Source organism: Saimiri boliviensis, chromosome 13, assembly GCF_048565385.1.
Source record: "Saimiri boliviensis isolate mSaiBol1 chromosome 13, mSaiBol1.pri, whole genome shotgun sequence".
Lineage (NCBI taxonomy): Eukaryota > Metazoa > Chordata > Mammalia > Primates > Cebidae > Saimiri > Saimiri boliviensis.
The window spans coordinates 74,512,320-74,537,765 of NC_133461.1; the positions used below are offsets into that span (position 1 = coordinate 74,512,320).

The 25,446-nt window shown below is 41.3% G+C and overlaps 1 protein-coding gene across 4 annotated transcripts in view; it reads left to right on the plus strand.

Annotated features, from left to right (window-relative positions):
• The first annotated feature begins 1,879 nt into the window (after nucleotides 1-1,879).
• KAT6A (lysine acetyltransferase 6A) overlaps nucleotides 1,880-25,446 on the plus strand; it is a 118,047-nt gene continuing 94,480 nt past the window's right edge. For 2 of the 4 annotated variants that reach the window (XM_039463377.2, XM_039463378.2), the window contains exons 1-2: nucleotides 1,880-1,970; nucleotides 4,501-5,425. In XM_039463377.2, the coding sequence (XP_039319311.1) occupies nucleotides 4,826-5,425 (600 nt within the window). In that variant the 5' untranslated portion in view covers nucleotides 1,880-1,970; nucleotides 4,501-4,825. Of the gene's footprint in view, nucleotides 1,971-4,114; nucleotides 4,247-4,500; nucleotides 5,426-25,446 lie in introns of all 4 variants that reach the window. The other 2 variants (XM_074383823.1, XM_074383824.1) reach the window with 2 other exon arrangements.

A 25,446-nucleotide genomic window follows, 5' to 3' on the forward strand; every position in this document is an offset into this window, starting at 1 on the left:
GCGCCCCGCTACAACCGGCTTTCTTAACGGCTTTAATTTTTCATTCAAGGGAAACATTTTGTTGTTGTTGTTGTTATAGACCGCCTTCTACTGTAGTTGTACATTATTTTAGGTGCTGGAGATGCAAAGTCATAATAGGAGAGCATTTACCAGCGAATGTATTCAGAATATATATATATATATGGAGGGGGGGAGAGAGAGAGAGCGAGCGAGCGAGAGACCGAGAGCGAGAGCGCACACCAAATATATAAGTGCAAAATGACTACAGCAAATGACAGTACTACAGAAGTTCAGAAAAGGAAGTCAGCATGGACGTTAAGGCAATGAGTGAGAGGGAGGCCCTTAAAAGCTAAAGCTGAGATAAAATGAGGAGGTATTGGAGGTGACAGTCTAGGAGGGGAAGTATAGTGTTGGGGACAGAGTAAATAAAGGTCAGGCAGCAGGGTACACTTCCATGTAAATGATTCAGCCTTTAGTATGTCTTTTTCATGTCATTCACGGTCTTTCCAGTGAATGCAGGAAAAAAGTCTGACTTGGCCAGGCGTGGTGTCTCAGGTCTGTAATCCCAGCACTCTGGGAGGCCGAGGCAGGCAGGTCACTTGAAGTCAAGGAGTTCGAGACCAGCCTGGCCAACACAGTGAAACCAGTCTCTACTAAAAATACAAACATTAGCCAGGCGGGGTGGTGGACGCCTGAAATCCCGGAGGATGAGGACGGAGAATCGCTTGAATTCGGGAGAAAGAGGGTGCAGTGAGCCAAGATCGCACCACTGCACTCCAGCCTGGGCGACAGAGCAAGACAGTCTCAAAAGAAAAAAAAAAAAAAAAAAGTATGACTCAGTCTCTACATCCAAGAGTTTAAACCAGATGAAAGGCAAGACAAAAAGAAACATCCATGCAGTCAGTAGAGGACAGGCAGGCCATGAAGTGCCTGCTTGTGGTTCTGCCGTAAGTACGGACTGGAGTTCCGTACAGCGCAGGAAGCGAAGACCGGCTTTAGAATAAGACAAAGCTCGGTCCCAGGCTCAGGTGAGCGCCACACACTAGCTGCGTGACCTTGTCCAAGTCACACGACCCAGGTCTGTGGAGTTTCCCACAAAATGGCTCTAGCGAGGTCCAAGAACCCACTCAGCTGCTGGTGGAAGGAAGAAATGAAGTCACTGGTTAAAGGGTTTCACACCGGTGCCTCCGGTTCCGCTCTCTCCCCTACTCTTCCCTCCAGCAGGAGAGCTCCGTCCGGGGCTGGGGCGAGCAGCCAGTGGTGAGGACAGGAAGCCGCCTCCCCGCCGCCCCCCAGCCCCGCCCACGGGCACACCTTGGTCTCGGGCTCCCGGACCATCGCCGTACATGTCGGGGTGCAGGCAAAAGAGTGGAGAGGGAGGGCGCGCTAAAAGTAAACAGACGCCGCCGAAGAGTTCCCATCCTGCGTGGCTGCCGGATTTCCGTGCGACACTGAAGCCACCCCACCCAGGCGCCTGCCCTTAGTTTCCCCAGCTGTGGCATGGAGGTGCACCGGCTCCACCTCTCCCGGGTCGCTGCCTGACCTAAACATGAGAGAAGGGCGAGAAGGAGCCCCCGCTCGTCGGCCTCCAGCCCCTTCCAGTCCTCCTCCCACCCTGGCTTCGGCCTTTTGTACCCGCCCCACGTGACCCCGCCGGCCGGCTCTTCCCTGCTGCCCCGCCCCGCCCTCCGGCCTTTCCCGGCTCTCAGCCCAGCTCTTCCCGCTCTCGGCCGCCCCCCTCCCGCGCTGCCGAGCCTCCACCTCCCCTCGCCTCCCGCCCAGGCTCTTCCCGCTCCCTCCCCCAGGCAGCCGTTCCCTCGCGACGCTCCCCTCCCCCCGCGGCTGTTCCGCCGCCTCGCCTCCCCTCCCCCCGGCCAGAGCTCACTGTCTCCAAGATGGCGGCCGTGTCAGTTTGGGGCATCTCCGCGGTCCGGCTTGGGGCCCCGGGATCCCGGCTCTCCTTCCTCCCGGTAAGTAGCCGACGGGCCGCCCCCGGCCGCCCCTAGCCGCCCAGCCCGAGGCCGAGCCGCTCCAGGGCCCGCTCCGTTGCCTCGCGGGGTCGGCGGGCCGCTGCAGGCCCCGCCGCGGCCTGCGCCGCCTCCTGCTGCTCTGCGCCAGGCCTCGGGCTGGGGCGCCGTGGCCGCCCCCTCGCGCCCGCCCGCCGGGCGCCCTGCTGCCCCCGCCCGCGGCCCGCGCGCCGCCGCTTGGCCCCGCGCTCGTGGGCCCCGCGCCCCGACCCCGCCGGCCGGGCCCGCCCTGGGGGAGCCGGCGGGTGGGCGGGCGGCGAGCGGCCCAGGCCGCGGAGCCTCGGGCTGGCGGAGCCGGCGAGCCCGCTCTCCCTCGGGGCGCGCCCACCCGCTTTCCGCGCGCCGCGTCGGCTGGGTCGGGCGGCTTCCTCCGCGCTCGCGGGCGCTCTGTCATGGGCTTGGGTTCCGGCTCCGGCTTGGGCTCTGGCCGGGGGAGTGAGGATCGGAGCCGGGCTGTGGCGGCGAGCGGGGCTGACAGGCCGGCGGGTGTTGTGGTGCGAGGCGCAGCACGTGTGGTGTTGTGTCTGCCCGGCTGTCAGCCCCGCCGCCGAGGGAAGGCCGGGCGCCTGTCAACCTCGCCTTCTGGCCGGGTGCGCGACTGTCAGGCTCCCGGCACCTCGAGCCGGCCCCCGGAGCTTAGGGTGCGGAGCTGGGCTGGGGCGATGCACCGCTCTAAACTCCTTCACGTGATTTCATTGTTAACTTGTTCTCGGGGTCTGTTTCCATCGCGTGGAAACGGCGGAGCGCCGGTCGGCGAGCTGCGGGGCTGTGCCGATCCAAGTTTTTAAAGTTTCTCGCTCTTTGAAAAGAGAGCGCGAAGACGTGTTTGGGGGTGGGGAATGGGGACGGGAAGGACTGTCGGAAGCGAGTAGCGCTCGCTCTAGCCGCTGGTGTACTTTCCCGGAGTTAAGTTACGAGGCTGCAGGCGCTTTACTTTCCGAAGACCTGGAGACTGCTGACAATCCGGGTCGGAAAGACAATGAGTGACTGTCACTCATTCTTTTACCTGCGAAGCTTAATCAGTTAGGACGTTCGTTCCCAGCTTCTTAAGCTCACGTTGTAGCGTCTCATTTAGTTTAGCTTAATGTCTGTGTAGTGAGCTTGCTTGGAGTAATAATACTCCGATTTCTATCCTCTGGAGACCCTCACCAAAATGAAGAATCCCACTCCCAGGGGGCTTCTTTTTAGGCAGCTAATTTTAAAACAAATCTTGGCTCAGATTTGAATGTTTGCTTCACTCTTTTATTTCCTATCAGAGTTAATAGTAATATCTCTTTCCTAGTGCGTATTAGTTTTCCGTTTGATTTTAATGTCACTACTAAGAATAGTTGCTGTGGGAGCCATTTGTCTACCATTGTTTATATTGTAATGCAAATGATCTCCAGAACGAGAGCCGAAGTTCCAAAAAACACTTCAGTTAAACTTTTTTTTGGAGGCAAAAGAGTTGGATTCAGAATTCAATATTTTAGTGATTAAAAAAATTGTATTTACCATATTCTTTTGTAGGAAAGGATACTGACTTTGATTCAGAGAGACAGTATATTTGTGTTTATGTTTTATTAATGTTCGTTTCAGAGCAGCAATCTTGAATTTATATCTTTATTATATAGGCTTTTGTTTAGACCCACAAGTAGTCAGTACATTCTTTTTCTGTACTGTACATTTTGTATGTAGTATGTGCATTGACCCCAGGGCCTGCCTTATTTCTAGTTTTCCTGTCTATGCATTGCTTATGCACAGCTTGACAGCTGTGACTCTCTTCAGCATATGGATAGTAACATCTTAGTTTGGGTTAGGAGAAGCTATCAGCATGTAATTCTTCAAGTTTGAATGAAAGTGGATTATTTTTAAATTCAGTAAGCACTTTCACGCTAGGCTATTTTCAATAGTATTTTTGTTTCCATTTGAAAAGCTTAAGGTAATATTGTACTTAAACTATAAACTAGGCGCATGCTGTAGTCATTATTTTCGTATAAGAAATAGCTAAATTTTCTCAATTGTTTTCTGCCTATCTTGACTGTTTTTTTTTCCACTCTGAATGTCTAGAATTTTGAAAGATGAAAGATTCACTCTTACTTTCATTGCAGGATTCTTTCTACTAATCCAGATACTTGTTGAAGTGCTGACTAGTTTCTTGGGGAAAGATGTGGAGGAAGAGTTGAAATTCCTAGACTGGTGAGCAGAGATTGCGGAGTACAGAATAGCCATCATCCCCTCTGGTTAGTGGTAGCTTAAGGTCATTCTTAGAACATCTCCTGTGTTTCCCCTTTGCATCCGAATTACTCATCTTTTCTTTTCTTTTTTATCCCAGTGGTTTATGTACATGATTGTTTGGAATGTTAATAGATAAGTTTGGAAATTCTAAAGGGTGCCTGGTAAACACTTGCTGTTTGCTTGCTTTAAGATAAGGATGCTTATTTTCATTCAAAATAGGTCTTGGTAGAAAACTGACAATGTTTTCATTGCTTTTCAGGCGTAAGATGCACATTTTTCTGCTCTGAAGCTGGGAATGAAATATTCTTGAGTTCTTACAACTTTATGACGAGACCCATGTGTGGTGCTATTGAGAAATTCATTGGGAAGTTTGAAGACATTTCAAACAACAGGTTGTTTTGGTTTCTATAGTACAGTTGGGGAGGCATTCTATTTTGTGAAAGGAGGAAGGACTTAGGCCAGAAAACTTGTATGCTATGGTTAACTGGTTCCCAGCCTCCGAGAGTCTTGTTTTCCATGGTGTAAAACTTACTCAGCATCAGGATAAGGGATAACGACTCTATGGATATACAGAATCCTTCACCATGGTAAAACTCGCAAACCCGCTTTATACTGAGTGGATTTTGGAGGCCATCAAAAAAGTGAAAAAGCAGAAACAGCGTCCTTCAGAAGAAAGGATATGCAATGCAGTGTCTTCATCCCATGGCTTGGATCGTAAAACTGTTTTAGAACAATTAGAGTTGAGTGTTAAAGATGGAACAATTTTAAAAGTCTCAAATAAAGGACTCAATTCCTATAAAGATCCTGATAATCCTGGGCGAATAGCACTTCCTAAGCCTCGGAACCATGGAAAATTGGAAAATAAACAAAATGTGGATTGGAATAAACTGATCAAGAGGGCAGTTGAGGGCTTGGCAGAGTCTGGTGGCTCAACTTTGAAAAGCATTGAACGTTTTTTGAAAGGTCAGAAGGATGTGTCTGCATTATTTGGAGGCAGTGCTGCCTCTGGCTTTCACCAGCAGTTACGATTGGCTATCAAACGTGCCATTGGCCACGGCAGACTCCTCAAAGATGGACCTCTTTATCGGCTCAACACTAAAGCTACCAGTGTGGATGGGAAAGAGAGTTGTGAGTCTCTTTCCTGTTTACCTCCAGTGTCCCTTCTTCCACATGAAAAGGATAAGGTAAGCATGGCATATGTGTTCGGGTTCATAGAGCTGATGATACAGGATGCTACAAATTCACGTTTCTAGGAAGTTATATTCAACTTTTTTGTTTGGGGACTTTTATGAAGTGATCACCTCTGGTTTTTTATTGGTGAGTTCTAGCTATGAGAACTTCATAGATTTGTTCTGATACTTTGAAATATTTGAAGCCTATTATTTTGCCTGAGGAGTACTCCAACGTGAGACTTGAAAACTTTTAACTAATGCCTTACTGCTGGAAGTTGATGAGCAGCCAAATCCTGGAGACTTGAATTTGAAGCAAGCAGATGACTCTGAGAACCTGTCTTTCTCTATTTTCCATGTTGTGGCATGTTATTTGTTGGACAGGAATGAGACAGATTCCCATGACCCATAGGCACAACTAAGCAAACTTAGCAATTCTTGTTTCTGCTGTTTGTATTATAGCTTTCTATCATGTATTACGGCTTTGCATATGATGAAGTCCTAAATGTTGTTATTTATGACAGCTATAGTTACTTGGGACAGGAATACAGTATCCTATATTAGAAAAGTTCTGGAGAGCTTGGTACAGTAGCTCATGCCTGTAATCTCAGCACTTTGGGAGGCTGGGGCAGGAGGATGGCTGGAGCCCAGGTGTTTGAGCCTAGCCTGGGCAACATAGGGAGACCCCATGTCCGCCAAAAATAGAAAAATTAGCCAGGTATAGGCATGCTTGTAGTTCTAGCTACTTGGGAGGCTGTGTTGGGGAGGATCACTTGAGCCCAGGGGTTCAAGTCTGCAGTGAACTATGCTCTCACCACTGTACTTCAGCCTGGACAACTAATTAACTGAGACCCTGTTCTGAAAACAAAAAGAAAGGTAAAGTTCTGGAGAGTTGGGAGTTTTGATGTCCAGGTGTATATTTTGTTGTGTGTTTTAGGGTCTTATTGTGTATAGTTGAAAGTATGACTTAAAGAGTAAATTTGGTACTTACGTAGATACTTGGACATTAGGAGAATTTTGTTAGTACCTGTTTTTTACATTGACCTATTATCTTAGCTGTAAATTTACTTGAGGTGCTCTGAATTGTAGTTCCTTGGAGAGCAGTGATGCTTTAAGTTTCTGCACACCTTGGTATAAATAAATAAAACGATCTTCATTTTGCTTAAGATGATGGAGGATACTTCTCAGGGAGAGATGGCAAAGTTACCATTCAATGTATTTTAAACTTGAGGTTTGATCTAAATTTGTTGTATTGTTAGCAGCCCACCTGTGGATTTTACTTTAACAATTGAAAATTAACAGTATTTTTCTTTGATGAAATTTTTAGTGATCTATTTTAGGGTTGAATTTTCCCTGTGAACATTGAAATAGAAACATAATCTTACTGTTATTACCCTTGAAATGATTCTCATGTAATCATGAATTGATAGAGAATCTCATTCATAAAATGGTTCTATATTATTTGAGCATTTTTTTTTTCTTCTTTTGAGACGGAGTCTTACTCTGTTGCCAGGCTGGAGCACAGTGGTGCAGTCTCGGATCACTGCAACCGCAGCCTCCCGGGTTCAAGCAATTCTTCCACCTCAGCCTCCCAAGTAGCTGGGACTGCAGGCATGTGCCAAACGCCCGGCTGATTTTTGTATTTTTAGTAGAGACGGGGTTTCACCATGTTGGCCAGGATGGTCTTGATCTCTTGACCTCGTGATCCACCCGCCTCGGCCTCCCAAAGTGCTGGGATTACAGGTGTGAGCCATCACGCCTGGCCTAATTTGAGCATTTATTAAGACTATGTATTAAAAATTCAAGGTAGACAAGTAATTAAGATGCTTTTTTCTGTATTTCAGTGCTGCAAGAACTCTTACCTGAAAAAACTGTTTCTTTGTCACATGTGGCTGAAGTTAAATATAATGATGGAATTTCTACAGTTATTATAAACTGATCTAACAGCTTAACTGCCTGGAAACAGGAAGTAATTTATAGTTAGATCAGTTCAGTGCCATACCTGTGAATTGGATGTTACAAGTTCTTGTTAGGACAGCTGTTTGCTTTCATTTATTTATTTTTGAGATGGGATCTCGCTCTGTTGCCCAGGCTGGAGTGCAGGGATGCAGTCTCAATTCATTGCAACCTTCACCTCCCAGGTTCAAGCAGTTCTCCTGCCTCAACTTCCCAAGTAGCTGAAATTACAGACATGTGCCACTACACCTGGCTAATTTTTGTATTTTTAGTAGAGACGGGGTTTTACCATGTTGTCCAGGCTGCTCTTGAACTCCTGACCTTAGGTTATCCATCGCCTTCACCTCCCAAAGTATTGGAATTACAGGTGTGAGCCAGGGTGCCTGGCCTGTTGTTTGCTTTTTAATGTAATCACCCCTGCTTGAATTATCAATAGATACTTTAATTAAAAAATATATTAGCCATATAAAAATGTCATTTGTGCATATTTTTAAAAGGTAGTCAATATGGTACAATGCAAGACAAATCCAAGTCCTAGAACCCTGGGATTTTACTTTTGCAAGGGACCCTGAGAACCGTCTAATAGCTTTATTTTGCAGCTGAGCTAAGGACCTTTGTTGAGACCATTTCATAGGACTTTTTTATTAAGAAAAGTTTAATTTAGTAGAGATGTGCCGATTTGCTTTGGCTGCGGTGCAGTGGTGCAATCTCTGCTCATTGCAACCTTTGCCTCCAGGGTTCAAGCAATTCTCCTGTCTCACCATCTCGGGTAGCTGGGATTACAGGTGTGCACCACCACACTCCGCTACTTTTTTTTTGGTATTTTTAGTAGAGACAGGCTTTCACCATGTTAGGCTGGTCTCAACTTCTGACCTCAAATGACCTGCCTGCCTTGGCCTCTCAAAGTGCTGGGATTATAAGGGTGAGCCTCTGCACCTGGCCCCATTTGCTTTTTCTTGGAGAAATAAAACAAGAAAAACAAAAGTCATTTAGTAATTGAAAAAGAAATACCCATTTGCTTACATAGCTTTCATATATAGTGTTGTTAACTGAAGTAACTAAATTTAGACATGTGGGAAAATTGAATTTCTTTGAGTAAGTAGACTTGTATGTGTACTGATCTCATTGGAAAACTAATTTCTTGAAAATATCTATGAAGTTAGAGTTGAAGAGCTCTGTTCTATATTTTTAAATGGAGTCTTATCTTCAGTAGTGAATTTCCTGTGCGACTTCCCCAAAGATATGAACAGTTCACATTCAAAATCATAATACAGTGAACTCTAGGATGAGGAATTATTCCTCTGAACAGATTATGTCTGCTCCTTTTATTTTATTTTAACTATTTTCGTTCCTCTCCTTTAAACTATCCAGTCAGTTCCTATGCAGAATTGATGGTTTGCTGTTATGAACCTAGATGTTTTCAAAAAAGAAAAAAAAATAGCCAGTTTATTTGACAGTGATGGAGAAAGGAAGGTGTATAGGCAAGAAGTATTTTCACTTTTAGGCATTAATTGGCTCAGCATATAGTCAATGAGCATCTACTGTGGGCCCAGTACTCTGCTTGGAACAGACAGTTCTGTCTTCTCTGGGACACTAAATACAGGTATTTCTATTGACCTGGCCAGCTGTAAGGTGAAGATGAAATTCAAAGACTGCGTGGAGTAACCTGAGCAAGTTCCTCTTTATTTTTTCCAATATCAATTCTAACTTTTATTTGTGTGTGTGTGTGTGTGTGTGTGTGTGTGTGTCTGTGTCTGTGTGTGTGTGTTACTAACCTTTGGATGGAACTGTAGGTTAGATTTTCAGCTGCTGAGTGGTTTTGGTCTTTTTGGGAGATCAACCGTAAAAATATGTTTAAGAGGAGTTCTGTGAAGACATTTGAACTTTAGTATGTTCTTTTCACATTGATAAGTGGTGAGGAGAATCCGTGGGATACTGTGATTAAAAGTTTTTACTTATGTTACAAGGGAAATTTTTGAGCTAACTTTATAGAGTGTGGTAGTTCATGGTGAGTTTATTTGTTTAACTTAAGTGTTTATTTACTATGTGCCAGGCATTACTTTAATGCTGTACGTATATTAACTCATTTAATCCTCTAACATAACTAGCTAGTTATTAATAATATACCAGTACCAGCAGTGAAATAGGTACTGTTATTTTACAGCTGAAGAAACTGACACATAAAAGAGATTTCAGTAATTTGCTAAAGTCACACAGATACTAGGTGGCAGTGCTGGGATTTGAATTTGGGCAGTCTGGCTCCAGAGGCTTTCTAATAGCCACACTGACCACCTCTTAGGAGCAGTCATGTATAATGGCCATCACTGCACTCAAGTACAAAATTGTGAATTTCCTTGGTGTTAACTTCATAGCACATTTCCTAATTGTGAAAGGACAAGTTTCTGTCACCCCACTTTCATTGTTTATGTCCTTTTTTCTTTTTTGCAGAAGACATTTGAAAACTCACTTTGGACCAGTGATAAGAATGTTAGGAAGCAAATATGAATAATCTAGTTTTGTATATCTGAGGTCCATTAAAAAAAAGTTTCACTTACATGCAATTTTTTTTTTCCCTTAAAGATAATTTCTGTCCTTAACTAATTTTCATTTCAGTTGTCACCAACATTTTCTGATAGGCAATTTAGGGAATCAGTTGTATGGCTATACCAGAGTGCTTTAATTTGGGACAAAAATATTGCTTTCCTTGAATCATGGGATTACAGGTTAGGAGGATAGTGTGTAACTGGCTTAACTAGCAACGTCCTCCTTGTAAATTTCTTTTTGAAATACAGATATCAGCCGGGCGCGGTGGCTCAAGCCTGTAATCCCAGCACTTTGGGAGGCCGAGGCGGGTGGATCACAAGGTCGAGAGATCGAGACCATCCTGGTCAACATGGTGAAACCCCGTCTCTACTAAAAATACAAAAAAATTAGCTGGGCATGGTGGCACGTGCCTGTAATCCCAGCTACTCAGGAGGCTGAGGCAGGAGAATTGCCTGAGCCCAGGAGGCGGAGGTTGCAGTGAGCCGAGATCGCGCCATTGCACTCCAGCCTGGGTAACAAGAGCGAAACTCCGTCTCAAAAAAAAAAAAAAAAAGAAATACAGATATCACTGTAAGGTAATTTGTTCCATTTATTTAACTTACTCATTATTTAGCAAGCATTTGAATGCCTGCCACGAACAGTGCATTTAGGATTTAGGTCCTGTGAGGGGATTAAAACAGAAATAATAGAGATACAAGATACATTTTTTGAAAGCCTTTTTTACTTTATGAACTATTTTTTTTACATTATTATTTTTTCATAACAATTAAGTGTCATGACTGAGAAATAATTAGGTGTTTAGTGGGCAAGGCAATTATTTGAGATTGTGATGGTCTATTTAAAAAATTATCTTTATATAGTGAGTCTTGGAAAGATTCAATTTCCTTTCAAGAATAATTTTCACCTTGATTTCAAACTTCTGAGTTCATTTTACACACTAACGTTAACTTACTTGAATATATATAGTTCGTGTTCTGTATTACTAGTCCAGAAAAGTATGCTCTTTCATGGTAATCAGCCAAATCAGTGTTATATATATAGTTTGTGTTCTGTATTGCTAGTCCAGAAAAGTATGCTCTTTCATGGTAATCAGCCAAATCAGTGTTGTTACTCTGTGGCATAGTGTTTTGGAACAGAATTATAATTTGCTAAAGCATTCAGTTGGAAAGAGAAGAGAAGGTATTGTCAACTAATGTTATTGTTCAAGTTACTACCCAGCTGGGTAACCTGGAGCAGAAGGATCCAATGATAGATAAGTCTCTTGACTTCCACCTAAGTTACATCTCAATATGGTCCAAATTATTTTGTTTTATTGGAATTTTATTTTAAATTATAGAGGAAGTAGGGCTTTGACAGGAATTTAGATTTTTGATGTAGAGATACTGATTAATTTTTTTTTTTTTTTTAAGAGATGGAATCTTGCTCTGTTGCCCTGGCTGGAGTGCAGTGGTGCAACCTCCGCCTCCCAGATTCAAGTGATTTTCCGGCCTCAGCCTCTTAAGTAAGCCAGGATTATAGGCGTGCACCGCCAAGCCTGGCTAAGTTTTGTATTTTTAGTAGAGATGGGGTTTCACCAGGTTGCCCAGGCTGGTCTCGAACTCCTGACCTCATGATCTGCCCGCCTCAGCCTCGCAAAGTGTTGAGATTACAGGCATGAGCCACAACACCTGGGGATATGTTTTTAAGTTATGGAAAGTGAGTGTTAAAGTTTTGATTTAGCTATTTGGAAATGACCTTTATGGTAGAATTGTTTCACATTTTATATGTTAGAATTATGGTGTTTTATAAGAAAATTGGTAATAAATGTAAGCTTGGAAATTTCAATTTCAGATACCTTGTTGCTTTGATATTGTGTGAAAAAGGCAATGAATAGTAGTCCATGCTGTTAAATTTAGGGATGTGTGGACTGCTTGGCAGAATTGTTCCCTTTGGAAAAAAAAAAAACCCAAAAAATGTTCTGAAAGCAAAGGATAAAATGTTGAGAATACAATGACATGGAAAATGTATATATTGTAATAGTATCAAGTGTGAAACGGATTGATCTCAATCATTGTTACATTTAATAATTTTTCATGCCATACATTTCTTTCTTTCTTTTTTTTTTTTTTTGAGATGGAATCTTGCTCTGTCACTTAAGCTGGAGTGCAGTGGCCCAGTCTCCGCCTCCCAGGTTCATGTGATTCTCCTGTCTCAACCCCTGAAGTAGCTGGGATTACAGGTGCATGCCACCATGCCCAGCTAATTTTTGTATTTTTAGTAGAGACAGGTTTCACCATGTTCGTCAGTCTGGTTTCAAACTCCTGCCTGCCTAGACCTCCCAAAGTGCTAGGATTACAGGCGTGAGCCACTGTGCCCGGCCCATGTTGTACATTTCTTCTTTTTTCTTTTTCTTTTTTTTTTTTTTGCAGAGGGAGTTTCGCTCTTGTTGCTCAGGCTGGAGTGCAATGGCGCAATCTTGGCTCACCACAACCCCTGCCTCCTGGGTTCAAGTGATTCTCCTGCCTCAGCCTCCCAAGTAGCTGGGATTACAGGCATTACTAATCAAAACTTCTATACCAAACCAATTTTTCTTATACTTACAATCTAGACATTTTTCTAGTGACTAAGTACTTTACTCTTTCTTGGTCTACCTTCCATCTGATGAAATAAAGGGAACAAATCAATGAAGACATCAGATACTACAAATGGCTTCAGGAATAGAAATGTAAAGGATTTAACTATCTTAACCTCATTTTTTTTTCCCCCTATATTAATAGGGCAAAGAGTTGGAGGGAATGTAAAAAGCTGCCTATAGAAACCTGTTAATAGCTAACATTTGTTAAGGGCTGATGAAGTGTTGGGCACTTTTTTAAAGTTCTTTAACATGTTCTTATTGAAGTCTCAAAAGAACTCGACATGATTAAGTTTTATAGGCATAATACATTTATATAATAGGTATTTAATAATATTTAATAATATAAATTTTTATTTCTTATAGAAAACCAAATGGAAAATGAATATAAAGAAATGCAAAACACATTAAATTTCTTTTGATCCTTGCTGCCTGTTTTTTATTTAGTTCATCCTGGACATGTGGGCCAGTCCTTTTTTTTTTTTGTTACACTTAACCTTTAATACTAGGAGAGCAAATACATGACAGGAACTGTGATGAATCTGGAAAGAAAATTTTTATCATTCAGTCTTCTTGAGGCCGTAAGAATCTCTTTAACATCTTATAGATTTGTTTTCTCTTTGCATTTAAAGTTTTGGAGAAAGTATCTTCATCATACCAACTTGGTTCTTAGCTATGTAAGAGGACTAATCTAGGTGCCAAGTTCACTGGTTTAAGTAGAAGTAAAAATTTATTTTTTCTGGTGACCTGGAGAGTGTTTTTAAAAATTATAAAAATGAATGCTTTTCATGCTCTGATTTATGCATAGGAATTATTAAGAGCTTCATTCTGATAAAGTTGTTTACCAATTGGCTACTCAGCGGTGGAGTCATTTCACAAAGGATCTGCAGCAGATGAATTAGACCAGTAGTAGCTTCACCCTTCTGCTTGTCCCAGCTGGAGCAGGATTAGGACTCATTCAACTGCAGCTGGTTCCCAGGAAAATGAAAGCAATTCCTTCTGGTTTTTTTCCTTTCACAGGAAAGTCGTAGTTCCCAACAGATGGCTTTCATCAGCCCCGTACATGTATCTGTAAATTCAAGGCCAAAGAATTACTTTCATCTTCATTAGGGAACAGGTGAAAAAACCGTTTGTAGTGTGGCACTATTTTGTTAGGGGTTGAATTAAGCATAGAGATTATAGTCGTATGCAATTCTGGGTCAAAATTGTTTTTAACTGTCAGCAATTAAAAAAGACTGCTAAGGAAGTCTGGCTGTAGTGTTGATTGAGGTATCTTTTATGGTTGAGTTGTATTTTGCTTATGAAATATAGATGATTAGAAAAAAATGACTTGTATCTTCTGCATTTTGTAGAATGTTAAGCCAGTAGCAATCTTGGATCACAGTGATTCTAATCTGATTTCACAAATAATAGGGAAATTTGAGAGCCAGATTGAAGTGTCTTGTCCAATGCCACAGAGAAAGTTAATACCATCTAGGAGAATTGGTTAGGCCCTTCTCAGTTCTGTGCTCTTTTCATTATGCTGTAGTACTGTGAGCCTAAGATAATGTAGTTAGAATTCTCTTCCTGAATGGAAACCATAGAATAAACCTTGTCTAGAGATTTTTGGTGGTATTGTAAATCACAAGTATATAAATCTGCTATTTGAGTGTATGAAAATAGCTGCACTCTCTTGTTAAGAGTTTTCAAACAACTTTTTGGGAAAAGACTGCTTTCTTATGGCCCAGATGAGAGCAATCAGAAAGTTTTCTTATGTTACTGGCTAAGTATTAGAAGAGGAACATGTTGAGCTATCTTAATGCTGAAAGAAAAAGTACTCCTTGAGTTTTGAAAAAAAAAGTTCATTTAAAGGTAAGTCTGGCCAGGCACGGTGGCTCACGCCTGTAATCCCAGCACTTTGGGAGGTAGAGGCGGGTGGATTACTTGAGGTCAGGAGTTCGACACCAGCCTGAGCAACATGGAGAAACCCCATTTCTACTAAAAATACAAAATTAGCTGGGCGTGTTGGCGCATGCCTGTAATCTCAGCTACTCAGGAGGCTGAGGCGGGAGAATCGCTTGAACTCAGAAGGTGGAGGTTGCCGTGAGTCAAGATTGCGCCATTGCACTCCAGCCTGGGCAACAAGAGTAAAACTCCTGTCTCAAAAAAAAAAAAAGGTAAGTCTGATTTTTAATAGGTCTATTACCAGATGATCTCTGAGTGACTTGGATAATTGGTTAGAATTTAAAATTCTTGAGACTGAGATAGAGATAGCAAGGTACAAGCCATTCTATTATTTAGTGAAGTAATTTTTACCAAAGACATTAAATATGGGTAGACCAAAAGTGTATAGTCTAGCACTCCTATAAACATAGTGTCTGGGAAGAGCTTGAGAGATTTGTAATGTTACCTGTAAACAGACCATGTGGGGAAGACTGCAGACAACACTAATTTTTTGTCTTTATGACTAACACTTCATCTCTGCATCACTTCTGCTTTGTTATAAAGCTTAGGACGTACATTAGAATAGTGGCAAATAAAGGTTAAGATTGGGGACAGTTATTTGTAAAATAATTGGGCGATTTTAAGATTATAGGTGTAACTTGTTAAGAAGAAAATAACTGGCGTGGAAAGAAAATCTGGCAACCAAAAAAAAAAAAAAAAACTTTTAATGTGTGAAAAGATAGTTGCTTCGTTTGCCGTTTACCTTCTGTGTAGAATAGGTGATTCTGAGGATCTAGAGGTATTGTCAGATTGTACTATGGGCTGCGTTTTCCTCCAGGAATTATGAACTCTCGTTGACCTAGAGAGCTGCTAAGTGTTGATTTTCAATTCTTTGAGCTTAGTAAAGTCTAGGTTCCTTTTTTTCTTATTGGGCACAGTGAAGCATTTAACTCCTGAGTTTTCTAGAACCTGTAACAGAACTCTCAGAAACATTATTACTGTTTTTGTGTGTGGAGTGTGATTCTGTACTTTAATAGTTTCCAATATTTCTATTCAGGGCATCTTTAAATATTGAACTTAGTGTTTAGACTCTTTCACCGTTTTCCTGCCTTAGTGTTTTCCATGCCACTCCGTTTTCTTTTTAATTCTGTAACATAAATCCAAAGCCCTATTCTTTCAAAAGCAGTGGTTTTAGGCACTATATTCGCTTTAGTATTACCTGAGGAGGCTTAAAAAATACACACCAAACCAATTAATTTTTACTAGCAGTGAGACCCAGGTTTCAGGTTTTTTTGGTTTGTTTTTTGTTTTAAAGAATGTTTGTCTGATGTGCCACGGGGATTGAGAACCATTGCTCTAATGCTTAGAATCAACATCTCTGTAGTAGGAACTGGCTAAGAGAGTCAGGAGACAGAAGCAGCAGGTACTTTTTAACCTCTTAATCAGACATTCAAACAATTAGATGAAATAGCTTACTTCACACCCACCCTCAAGAAACACACTTTGTACCCAGGACACTGTAATTCTGGAAATGTACATTCTGTTTTATCGTCCTCCCTGGCAGTAACTGCCCTAATCTTCACTCTTCTTTTTTTCTTTATCCTCACTGCATCTGCTCTTTTATCTCATGAAGATCTTGTATGGCATATAGTTTCGAGAAAGCTACCTGCATGATTTCAACAGGTGCCCCCTATCACTCTAATGCTGTTCTCATTGTTTGTTCTTATGGCACCTCACTCACTCACCACGTTGGCAAAACCCAGCCATTTACCTTCTCTGCTTTAACTTTGGGGAAAAATTTATGACCGTGTGGTGATGGGATGCCACTTACAAGTTTATGGCCTCCAATCTCAGCTCTACCCTCTGCTTGAAGATACATGTCTGTGTATAGTTTGTTGTCTGCAGAAATTCAGTATTTCTTTCTACTGTTTTTTCTCATTTTCAGTAGATACTCCTATATGCTACATCATAGAGAGAATGGAATCTGTCTGTCCAATTGAGCTCACTGAGTTCCCTCTCATGCCAACCTAAATAGGTCTGTCTGTGCTTATTTCTGCCCTCTTTGTGACCTTCTCAGGACAGTGAAAGAAGTGTCAAAAGGCTCATCTCTCCTTCATGTTCAGGACCTTATCCTCCTGCCTCAGGGACCGTGTGCCATCAAAAATTGTCCCATTTTTGACTCTGCCATCTTTCTCTCTCACTTTTTAGTCCTTAACAGGCAAAAGCCTTTCTCATTAGAGTAGAAACAACCAAAAAAACTACTGCAGATCCTTCTTTCTATGTATACCCTATCTCTTTCCCTTCATTTTTCAACTTCTTGAAAAAAGTCTATATTCATTCCACATCTGCTGCATTCTGGCCTTTGGCCCTAGAGCAGCACTATTTGAAACAGATTGTGGACAGTTTTCAGTCTTATTTTACCTGAGCTCTCAACTGCAGTTAGCATTTGTTGACCATTCTTTCTTCCCTTTCCTTTGGGATAATTCTTTGATGTCTCCCCGCTTCTTTCATCTTTCTGTTAATTCCTTTTCAGTTCGCTGGCATTTTATCTTTTGCCTGTATCCTAGATGTTGGATTCCCTAAGTTTGTGTGCTTCACTCATTTCTTACTGCTTCAGCCTTCCTCAGTTATCTCTGGACCTCTCTGTTCATACTGATGACTCTAATTTCACATCTTGATTTGAGAACTATTTTCTGATCTCTGGGATTGTGTATCCCATTATCTTCAGATTCACAATGGCCTAGATGGAATTTATCAACTTCTTTAACTGGCTGTCATTTCTTACTGTGATAAGAGGCATTGCCATCGACTCTGATGCTTAAAATGGAAACTTTGGTGTCATCTTCCATACCTCACTTGTCTGTCTTTTGGATCCATTCCATCATTTCTCTAAGACTTTTTAACATCTCTTATTTAACCAATTCATTATTTGAGGTCCTCTCTTAGGGCAGATCCTCATCATTTCTCTCCTGATTACCTTAGTAGTTTCCTCATTGATTTTCTTTCCTCCAGTATCTTCTTCATCTAGTCCACATTATTGCCAGAATTATCTTATTAAGAAGTGATTAATAGCACAGGTGCTAAGACCAGACCATCTGGGCTTGTATCCCACACTGGGAGTACTTGCTTTATGACCTCGAGTAATTTGCTTAACCATTCTTTGCCACATTTTCTTCTATAAAATGGGGATAATACAATGACTACCTCATAATGAAGTTGTGAGAATTTAATGGGTTAATATACATCTGGGCTAACAGAACTTTGTGCAATGATAGAAATGTTCTGTATCTGTACTGCCCTCTGTGATAGCTAGAGCCACATGTAGCTGTTGAGCTCTTGAAATATGGCTAGTTGACTGAGGAGCTGAATTTTAAATTTTATTTAGTTATAATTTAATTGAAATAGCCACATGGCTATGGCTAGTAGCTGCTATAACGGACAGTACAGAGTATGTAAAGTCCTTAGAACGGTGTTTAGCACGTAAGTGCTCCATAAATGTTAGCTATTATTACCATCTTTGTAAAATTAAACTTCTCTGCTTAAAATCCTTCAGTGCCAAATTCTGTGATAATAGTATATAGGAGTTGTAACCCGTTCCCCTGTGTTGCTCCAAACTTGTCAATTGCCACTTCTTCATATGTCCTCTGTGTTCCACTGTACCAGTTCTCAAAGTGTGGAGGACTAGCACCAGTGGTAGTGTCCCCCGAAAACTTGTTTGAAATGCAGATTCTTGAGCCATATTCCAGGCCTATTGAATCAGGCACTGAATTTGGGGCCTTGCAGCCCCTAAGTCAGTAGGTCTTCCAGGTGATTCTGATGCATGGTAAAGTTCAAGAGCCACTGTACTGCATCAATCTCCCGTAGTTCCTCAGATCTACCTTGTTTTCCCTTGCCCCTATTTTTTTCTCCTGTCTGGGATGATTATTATCCATTCTTTCTTCCTCATTAACTCTTCAACGTTGCAGACTTAGTTTAGGCAAGTTTCTGTTTCTTCCTTCTTATCACTCACCCTGCTCCAGGCTGACTTTGAGAGCTCACTTCATATCCATGCCGCATACATCTACATACTTCCATCATAGGGCATTATACATTGTATTTTTTTAGACTGTCTCCTATTAGTGAATTTAGGTTCTCGTTTTTGATCTTTGTATTCCCATCTATCTAGCAGGGTTTGGTTGTTTCGTATTTTAATTCAAAAAATTTTAAGTGTTTTGTTTGGGTTGTTTCGTATGTATCAGGCATCTTCTAGGGGCTGGCACAGTGATTAGGAGTGAGGGAGTAGGTAAAGAAGACAGTTTCTGTAATAAATACACACGGTGATAAGTGCTCTGATAAAGTAAAATAGGGCACTGTGGAAACACGGAGTCGGGGTGGAGAAAGTCAGGGAAGTCTGTTCAGAGGAAGTCACATGTGAGGTTAGTGAGGCGGAGAAGCAAATGGGTGGGGCGGGAAAGAGTAGTTCCTGGAAAGGGAACAGCATGTACAAAGGCCAAGAAGCAAAACATTGTGTGCACGTAATAACTGTTTAATTGGATATGAATTTAAAAAATCACATGTCTAACTTTTAGCTCTTGGTTTTGAGGACACCACCCTTCCCAGCAAACATTGCATTTTATGTGCTTCTGTATTTTTAAAGCAGTTTTTATACTTGATATCACACTTTGAGTAGATGGTTAAGGTGTGATAGAGTAACTTCCATGCCAGCAGGATACATCTTTTTACTTACTGCCTTTTAAAGCAGAAAAAAGGCTTTATTTTGTCTGAAAATTACTCTACAGGGCCAGGAACACATGAGTGGTGACAAAGTAAGTAAACACATTCCTCTTATTGCTTAGGAATAGCCAAGGTTTGGCCGGGCACAGTGGCTCATGCCTGTAATCCCAGCACTTTGGTAGGCTAAGGAGGGCGGATCATGAGGTAGGAGTTCAAGACCAGCCTGGCCAACGTGATGACACTCTGTCTCTACTGTAAATACAAAAATTAGGCATGGTAGGTTCCTGTAATCTCAGCTACTCGGGAGGCTGAGGCAGGAGGATCACTTGAACCCGCGAGACAGAGGTTACAGTGAGCTGAGATTGCACCACTGCACTCCAGTCTGGGCAACAGAGCAAGAATCCAACTTAAAAAAAAAAAAAAAAAAAGGCCGCAGTTTTAAACAAGCGTTAGACCATTGAGAAAGCATATCATTAGGAAGGCTGAAGGTGGCCAGCATGCCAGCCACAGCTGTTGTCACTTTTTTAGCCTCACTCTGTGTTGGCTCTTTTTGCTCTTGTTGCTGCCATTCCACACTTCCTGTTGTTCTCATTAGTCCTCCATTGTAAGAGTAACGTGGCATTGGTTAATGTGCTGTGCAAGTTCCAACTATTAATTTACTATTGAATACTTCCTTTAGTCTGTTTGAGACTTTATGTAATTTTTAGTAAAATAAAAACTTACCTCTTGCTCTCTTATTTGAATGTTTTGCAAGTGGATTGTCTTCATCATTTTATTAACTTTGAAAGAAGACTGATAAAAATACAAAGTTTTGTTCCTCATAACTTTAGTGAATCAGGACAAATTAGAGAATCTGTTCCCCTAAAACTTTATATGGATGATAGTATCGAAATATTTCAGATATTGAATAGTTTTGCTTTCACATATTTTTTTGATATAACAATTTTGTACGTAGGTACAAAAGGTAGGCAGTCCAGGTGCCATGATATATAATTAAATAAATGGAACTAGAGCATAGGTCTATTCAATCTCAGTACTTCTTCCGCCACATCAAGCTGCCTTTTGTGTAAGACTGTAGTTCATAACATTAAAAACAAGTACGGCCAGGCGTGGTGGCTCACGCCTGTAATCCCAGCACTTTGGGAGGCCGAGGTGGGTGGATTACCTGAGATCTGGAGTTTGAGACCAGCCTGGCCAACATGGTGAAACCCTGTCTCTACTAAAAATACAAAAATTAGCCAGGTATGATGGTGGGTGCTTGTAATCCCAGCTTCTCGGGAGGCTGAGGCAGGGAGAATTGCTTGAACCTGGGTGGTGGAGATTGCATTGAGCCAAGATCGCACCACTGCACTCCAACGTGGGCAACAAGGTGAGACTCTGTCTCAAAAAAAAAAAAAAAAAAAAGAAGAATACTTTTTCAACATCTGTTTTATGGATCTGTCAAACCATTTATCAGATCATATGTATTATTCATCTTTGGATGTAGCTTGTAGCAATATGTAATGATGCCTACAGAATGTTTTTAGAATTGAAACTATCATGTTTGAACTAGAAGGGGGATGATAGAAATTAGGTTTATTAAAAAAATTATTTAGCTCTCTTTATCCTCTCAAAATTTATAGCATCTAGATGAAAAGGAGAAAATAGGATTTCAGATGTGTTCTAGAAATGCTTGTTACCTCAGCTGAAAAGTACCATTTGCCACTTCCTTCGAGATAGTATTTGTTCTTTGTTACCCATATAACATTTTTAAAAGTTAAAAAAACTTTTCTCAATAGGTAATGTATTCATCACTGTGTAAAATTCAAAAAGTGCAAGAGTATTCTGTGAAAAGTATTCTTCTAACTCATATTCCCTAGCTACTTAGCTCCCTTCTGGGAGGCAGCCAGTGAGTTTTATGTTTCTTTTGTATCTTTCAAAGAGATTGTATGTGTATACAAGTGATCACTTTATGTATACATTTCTCCTGTCCCTTTTCTTCACAGTTGGTAGCATACATACTTTAACATACTTTTTTGCATCTTTTTTTTTTTCCACCACTTAACAATATATGGTCATGTACTGCATAACAGCTTTTCAGTCAGTGGTACACCACATATACAAAGGTTGACCCATAAGATTTTTAACAGAGAGGCTGGGCAGGGTGGCTTACTCCTGTAATCCCAGCACTTTGTGAGGCTGAGGCGGGCAGATCACTTGCGGTCACGAGTTTGAGAGCAGCCTGACCAACATGGTGAAACCCTGTCTCTACTAAAAAAAAAAAAAAAAATTGAGCCGGGCACAGTGGCTCATGCCTGTAATCCTGGCACTTTGGGAGGCTGAGATGGGTGGATTACCTGAGGTCAGGAGTTCAAGACCAGCCTGGGCAACATGATGAAACCCATCTATACTAAAAATACAAAAATTAGCCAGGCGTGGTGTTACGCACCTGTAGTCCCAGCTACTCAGGAGGCTGAGGCAGGAAAATCACTTGAACCAAGGAGGCAGAGGTTGCAGTAAAACGGGATCATGCCATTGCACTCCAGTCCAGGCAACAGAATGAGACTGTCTCAAAAAAAAAAAAAAAATCAGTTGAGTGTGGTGGCAGCTCCTATAATCTCAACTACTTGGAAGGCTGAGGCACAAGAATCACTGGAACTCAGGAGGCAGAGGTTGTAGTGAGCCAATCCTGCCACTGCACTCCAGCCTGGGTGACAGAATGAAGCTCTGTCTCAAAAAAAAAAAAAAAAGATTCTAATGGAGAGAGGTGGAATTAAAGAGGCTTTAAGATGGATGACTAGAGGACCCCAACACTCGCCTTGTCCACAAAGAAGGACCAAAACAGCCAGTAGATAATCACATTTTGAATACAGCATCTAAGAGAGAACACTGAAATTTAACACGGAAGGGAAGGGACGAGGAACCTCTGAGGCACGGGAGGAGAGGGAAGTGAACAGCTGGCCTGCTTCTGATTGGCTTGGAGCCAGGAGAAACTCCTCAGTATGGATTAAAGGTAAGAGACAGATCCCCAGTGATTTGTGTTCCCACCATGGACTCTTGTAATCTTGGTGTCAGGACAGCTTCTTCGCCCTCTTAGGCCCTGATACTAGAATAGGAGAATAGGGAGCTGCCTGGAATCTGTGCAACGGCATTATTTCAGAGAGAGAGTTCATGCTGTCCCTCTCACTACCCCCTTACCCTGAGACCCAATGAGCTGCAGCCATTTTGAGAGTCCAGCCCCCCACTAGACCACATCTTGCTCTGGGGCCTAATTGCCCTTGCATCTCCATATTCCTGGTGCCCTGATGGCATCTTCCTGTGTCCATGCAGAGGGCTGCAGCATCACATTGCTAGCTGGACCCAGCAGTGCAGAACATAATTGTCCAGAAAGAGTCCAGTGAAAAAAAATTACAAAATGCCTGAGAATCAATTCAAAATAATGTTTAAAAAGCTCAGGTAAATACAGGGGTACACAATGTAAAGAAATAAGAAAAATCTGAATGAGAAATTTAACACAGATATCATTAAAAAAAAAAAATTCAGAAATTGTAGTACTGAAGAATTCAACAAATGAAATAAAAGCTGTAATTGAGGCTGGTCATGTTGGCTCATGCCAGTAATCAGTCCCAGCATTTTGGGAATCCAAGGTGGGAGGCTCCTTTGAGCCCAGGAGTTTGAGACCAGCTTGGGCAACATAGTGAGACCCCCGTCTCTACTCCCCCCACCAAAAAAATTAGCTAGGTGTAGTGGCATATGCCTGTGATCCCAGCTACTTGGGAGGCTGAGGTGGGAGGATTGCTTGAGTCCGGGAGGTCGAGGCTGCAGTGAACTGCGATCATGCCACTGCTCTCCAGTCTGGGCAACAGAGTGAGAACCTGTCTCAAAAAAACACAAAAAACAAAACTACAGCTGAATGCTTAACTAGATCAAGCAGAAGAAAGGACTTCTGAATTTGAAGACAAGTCTTTTGAAATAATTGTTATACAAAAAAATAAGAAAGCATATGTGACGTATGGGAAGGACACCATAACGTGACCAAATATTTGAGTGTTGGGTATTCCAGAAGAAGAGAAGGGCAAAGGCATAGAAAAACGATTTAACAAATACTGAATTCATTAAATTATTACTGAAATAATAACTAAAAACTTCTCAAATCTTACAAAAGATACAGACATACAGATTTAGGAAACTCAAGGATTTCAAATTAGAGTCATTCCAAAAGGTATTCTCCAAGGCACATTACCAACTGTCAAACTGTCACAAAGACAGAGAAATTCTAAAAATAGCAAGAGAAAAGCAGTGAATCACATATAAGGAAATCCCCATCAGACTAACTACAGAAACCGTATAGACCAGGAGAGAATGGGATGATATATTCAAAGTACTAAAAGAATAAAACTACTGGCCAAGAATACTACACCTCACAAAGCTGTCTTTTTAGAATGAAGGAGAAATAAATTCTTTCCCAGAAAAGAAAAGAACGAGGGAATTTATCAACACTAGACGACCCTATGAGAAATACTTAAGTGAGTTCTGCATCTGAAAGTGAAAGGACAATATGTACCTTCATGAAAACATGCAAATATGTAAAACTCACTAGAAGAGCAGATGTACAAATTAGGAAGAGAAAGGACTCAAATATTACCACCACAGAAAACCACCAAACTGCAGTGACAACCAATGAGAAAGGGAGAAAGGAAGAAAGGAGCAAGGATACACAAAACAACCAGAAAGTTAACAAAATACAGGATAAGTCACCCATCAGTAACAATCTTGAATCAGATTAAATTCCACACTCAAAATGTATAGATCAGCTGAATTTTTTTTTAAGACCCAACTATATGCTGCCTGTAAGAAACTTATTTCACTTGTAAAGACATATACAGACTGACAGTGAAGGGATGGAACAAGATATTTTAAATGAGAATGGAAACCAAAAGTGCTTAGGAGTACTATACTTCTATCAGATAAAGTGGACATTAAGTCAAAAACTGTGAAAAGACAAAATGGGTCATTACATAATGATAAAGGGATCAGTACAGCAAAAGGATGTAATAGTGGTAAACATATATGCACCCAACACAGCAGCACACACATATATAAAGCAAATGTTATTAGATCTAAAGAGAGAGAACAACTCCAATAGGGTAATAGTTGGGGACTTCAACTTTCAACTCTCAGAATTGGGCAGGTCAACTGTGCAGAAAATGAGCAGAGAACTTTGGATTTAAACCCCATACGTTACACCAAATGGACCTGACTGGTATTTGCAGAATATTTTATCCAGCAACTAGAGAATACACATTCTTCTCATCAGCACATGGCTCATTCTCTAGGGTAGACCATATATATGTTAGGTCACAAAACAAGTCTCAACAAATTTTTTAAAACCAGAATCACATAATGTGTTTTCTTAGACCAAAATGAAATGAAACTAGATATACACAAGAAGTACAACTTTGGAAACTATATAAATACAAGGAAATTAAACCGTATGCTCCCGAACAATCACTGGGTCAGGGTCAATGAAGATACTAAGAATGAAATAAAAAAATATGGAATATAGCAAAAGCAGTGCTAAGAGGGAAGTTTACAGCAGTAAGTCCCTCCATCAGAAAAAACAAAAAACAACAACAAAAAATATCACATAAACTACCTAATGGTATACCTCAGGGAACTAGAAAAGTAAGAACAAACCAAACCTCCAAATTAGTAGAAAGAAATAAACAATAAAGGTAAGAGCAGAAATAAACAAAATAGAAACTAAAAAAAAAAACAATCAGCAAAATGAAAAGTTAGTTTTTTAAAAAGATAAAATTGATAAACTGCTAGCTAGACTAACCAAGAAAAAAGGACCCTCCCTGCCCAAAAAATGAAAAAGACATTACAGCTGATACCACAAAGAATCAATCAGCAATGATTATGAACAACTGTGTGCTAACAAATTGGAAACTAGAGGAAATGGATACAATTCGCGACACGTGCAACTTACTAAAATTGAACCAGGAAGAAATAGAATACCTGAACACCCAATAATTAGTAACACAATTGAATCAGAAATAAATGTTTCCAAAAAGAGAGAAACCTAGGACCAGATGGCTTTCCTCTCAATTCTACCTGCTGAATTTTACCAAACTGCAGACGAACTAACACCAGTTCTTCTGAAACTATTCCAAAAAATTAAAGAGGAGGGAATTCTTTCTAACTCACTCTACAAGGCCAGCATTATCCCAATACCAAATCCAGAAAAAAAAAAAAAAACCCAAAACGACAGGCCAATAGTCCTGATGAACATACATGCAAAAATCCT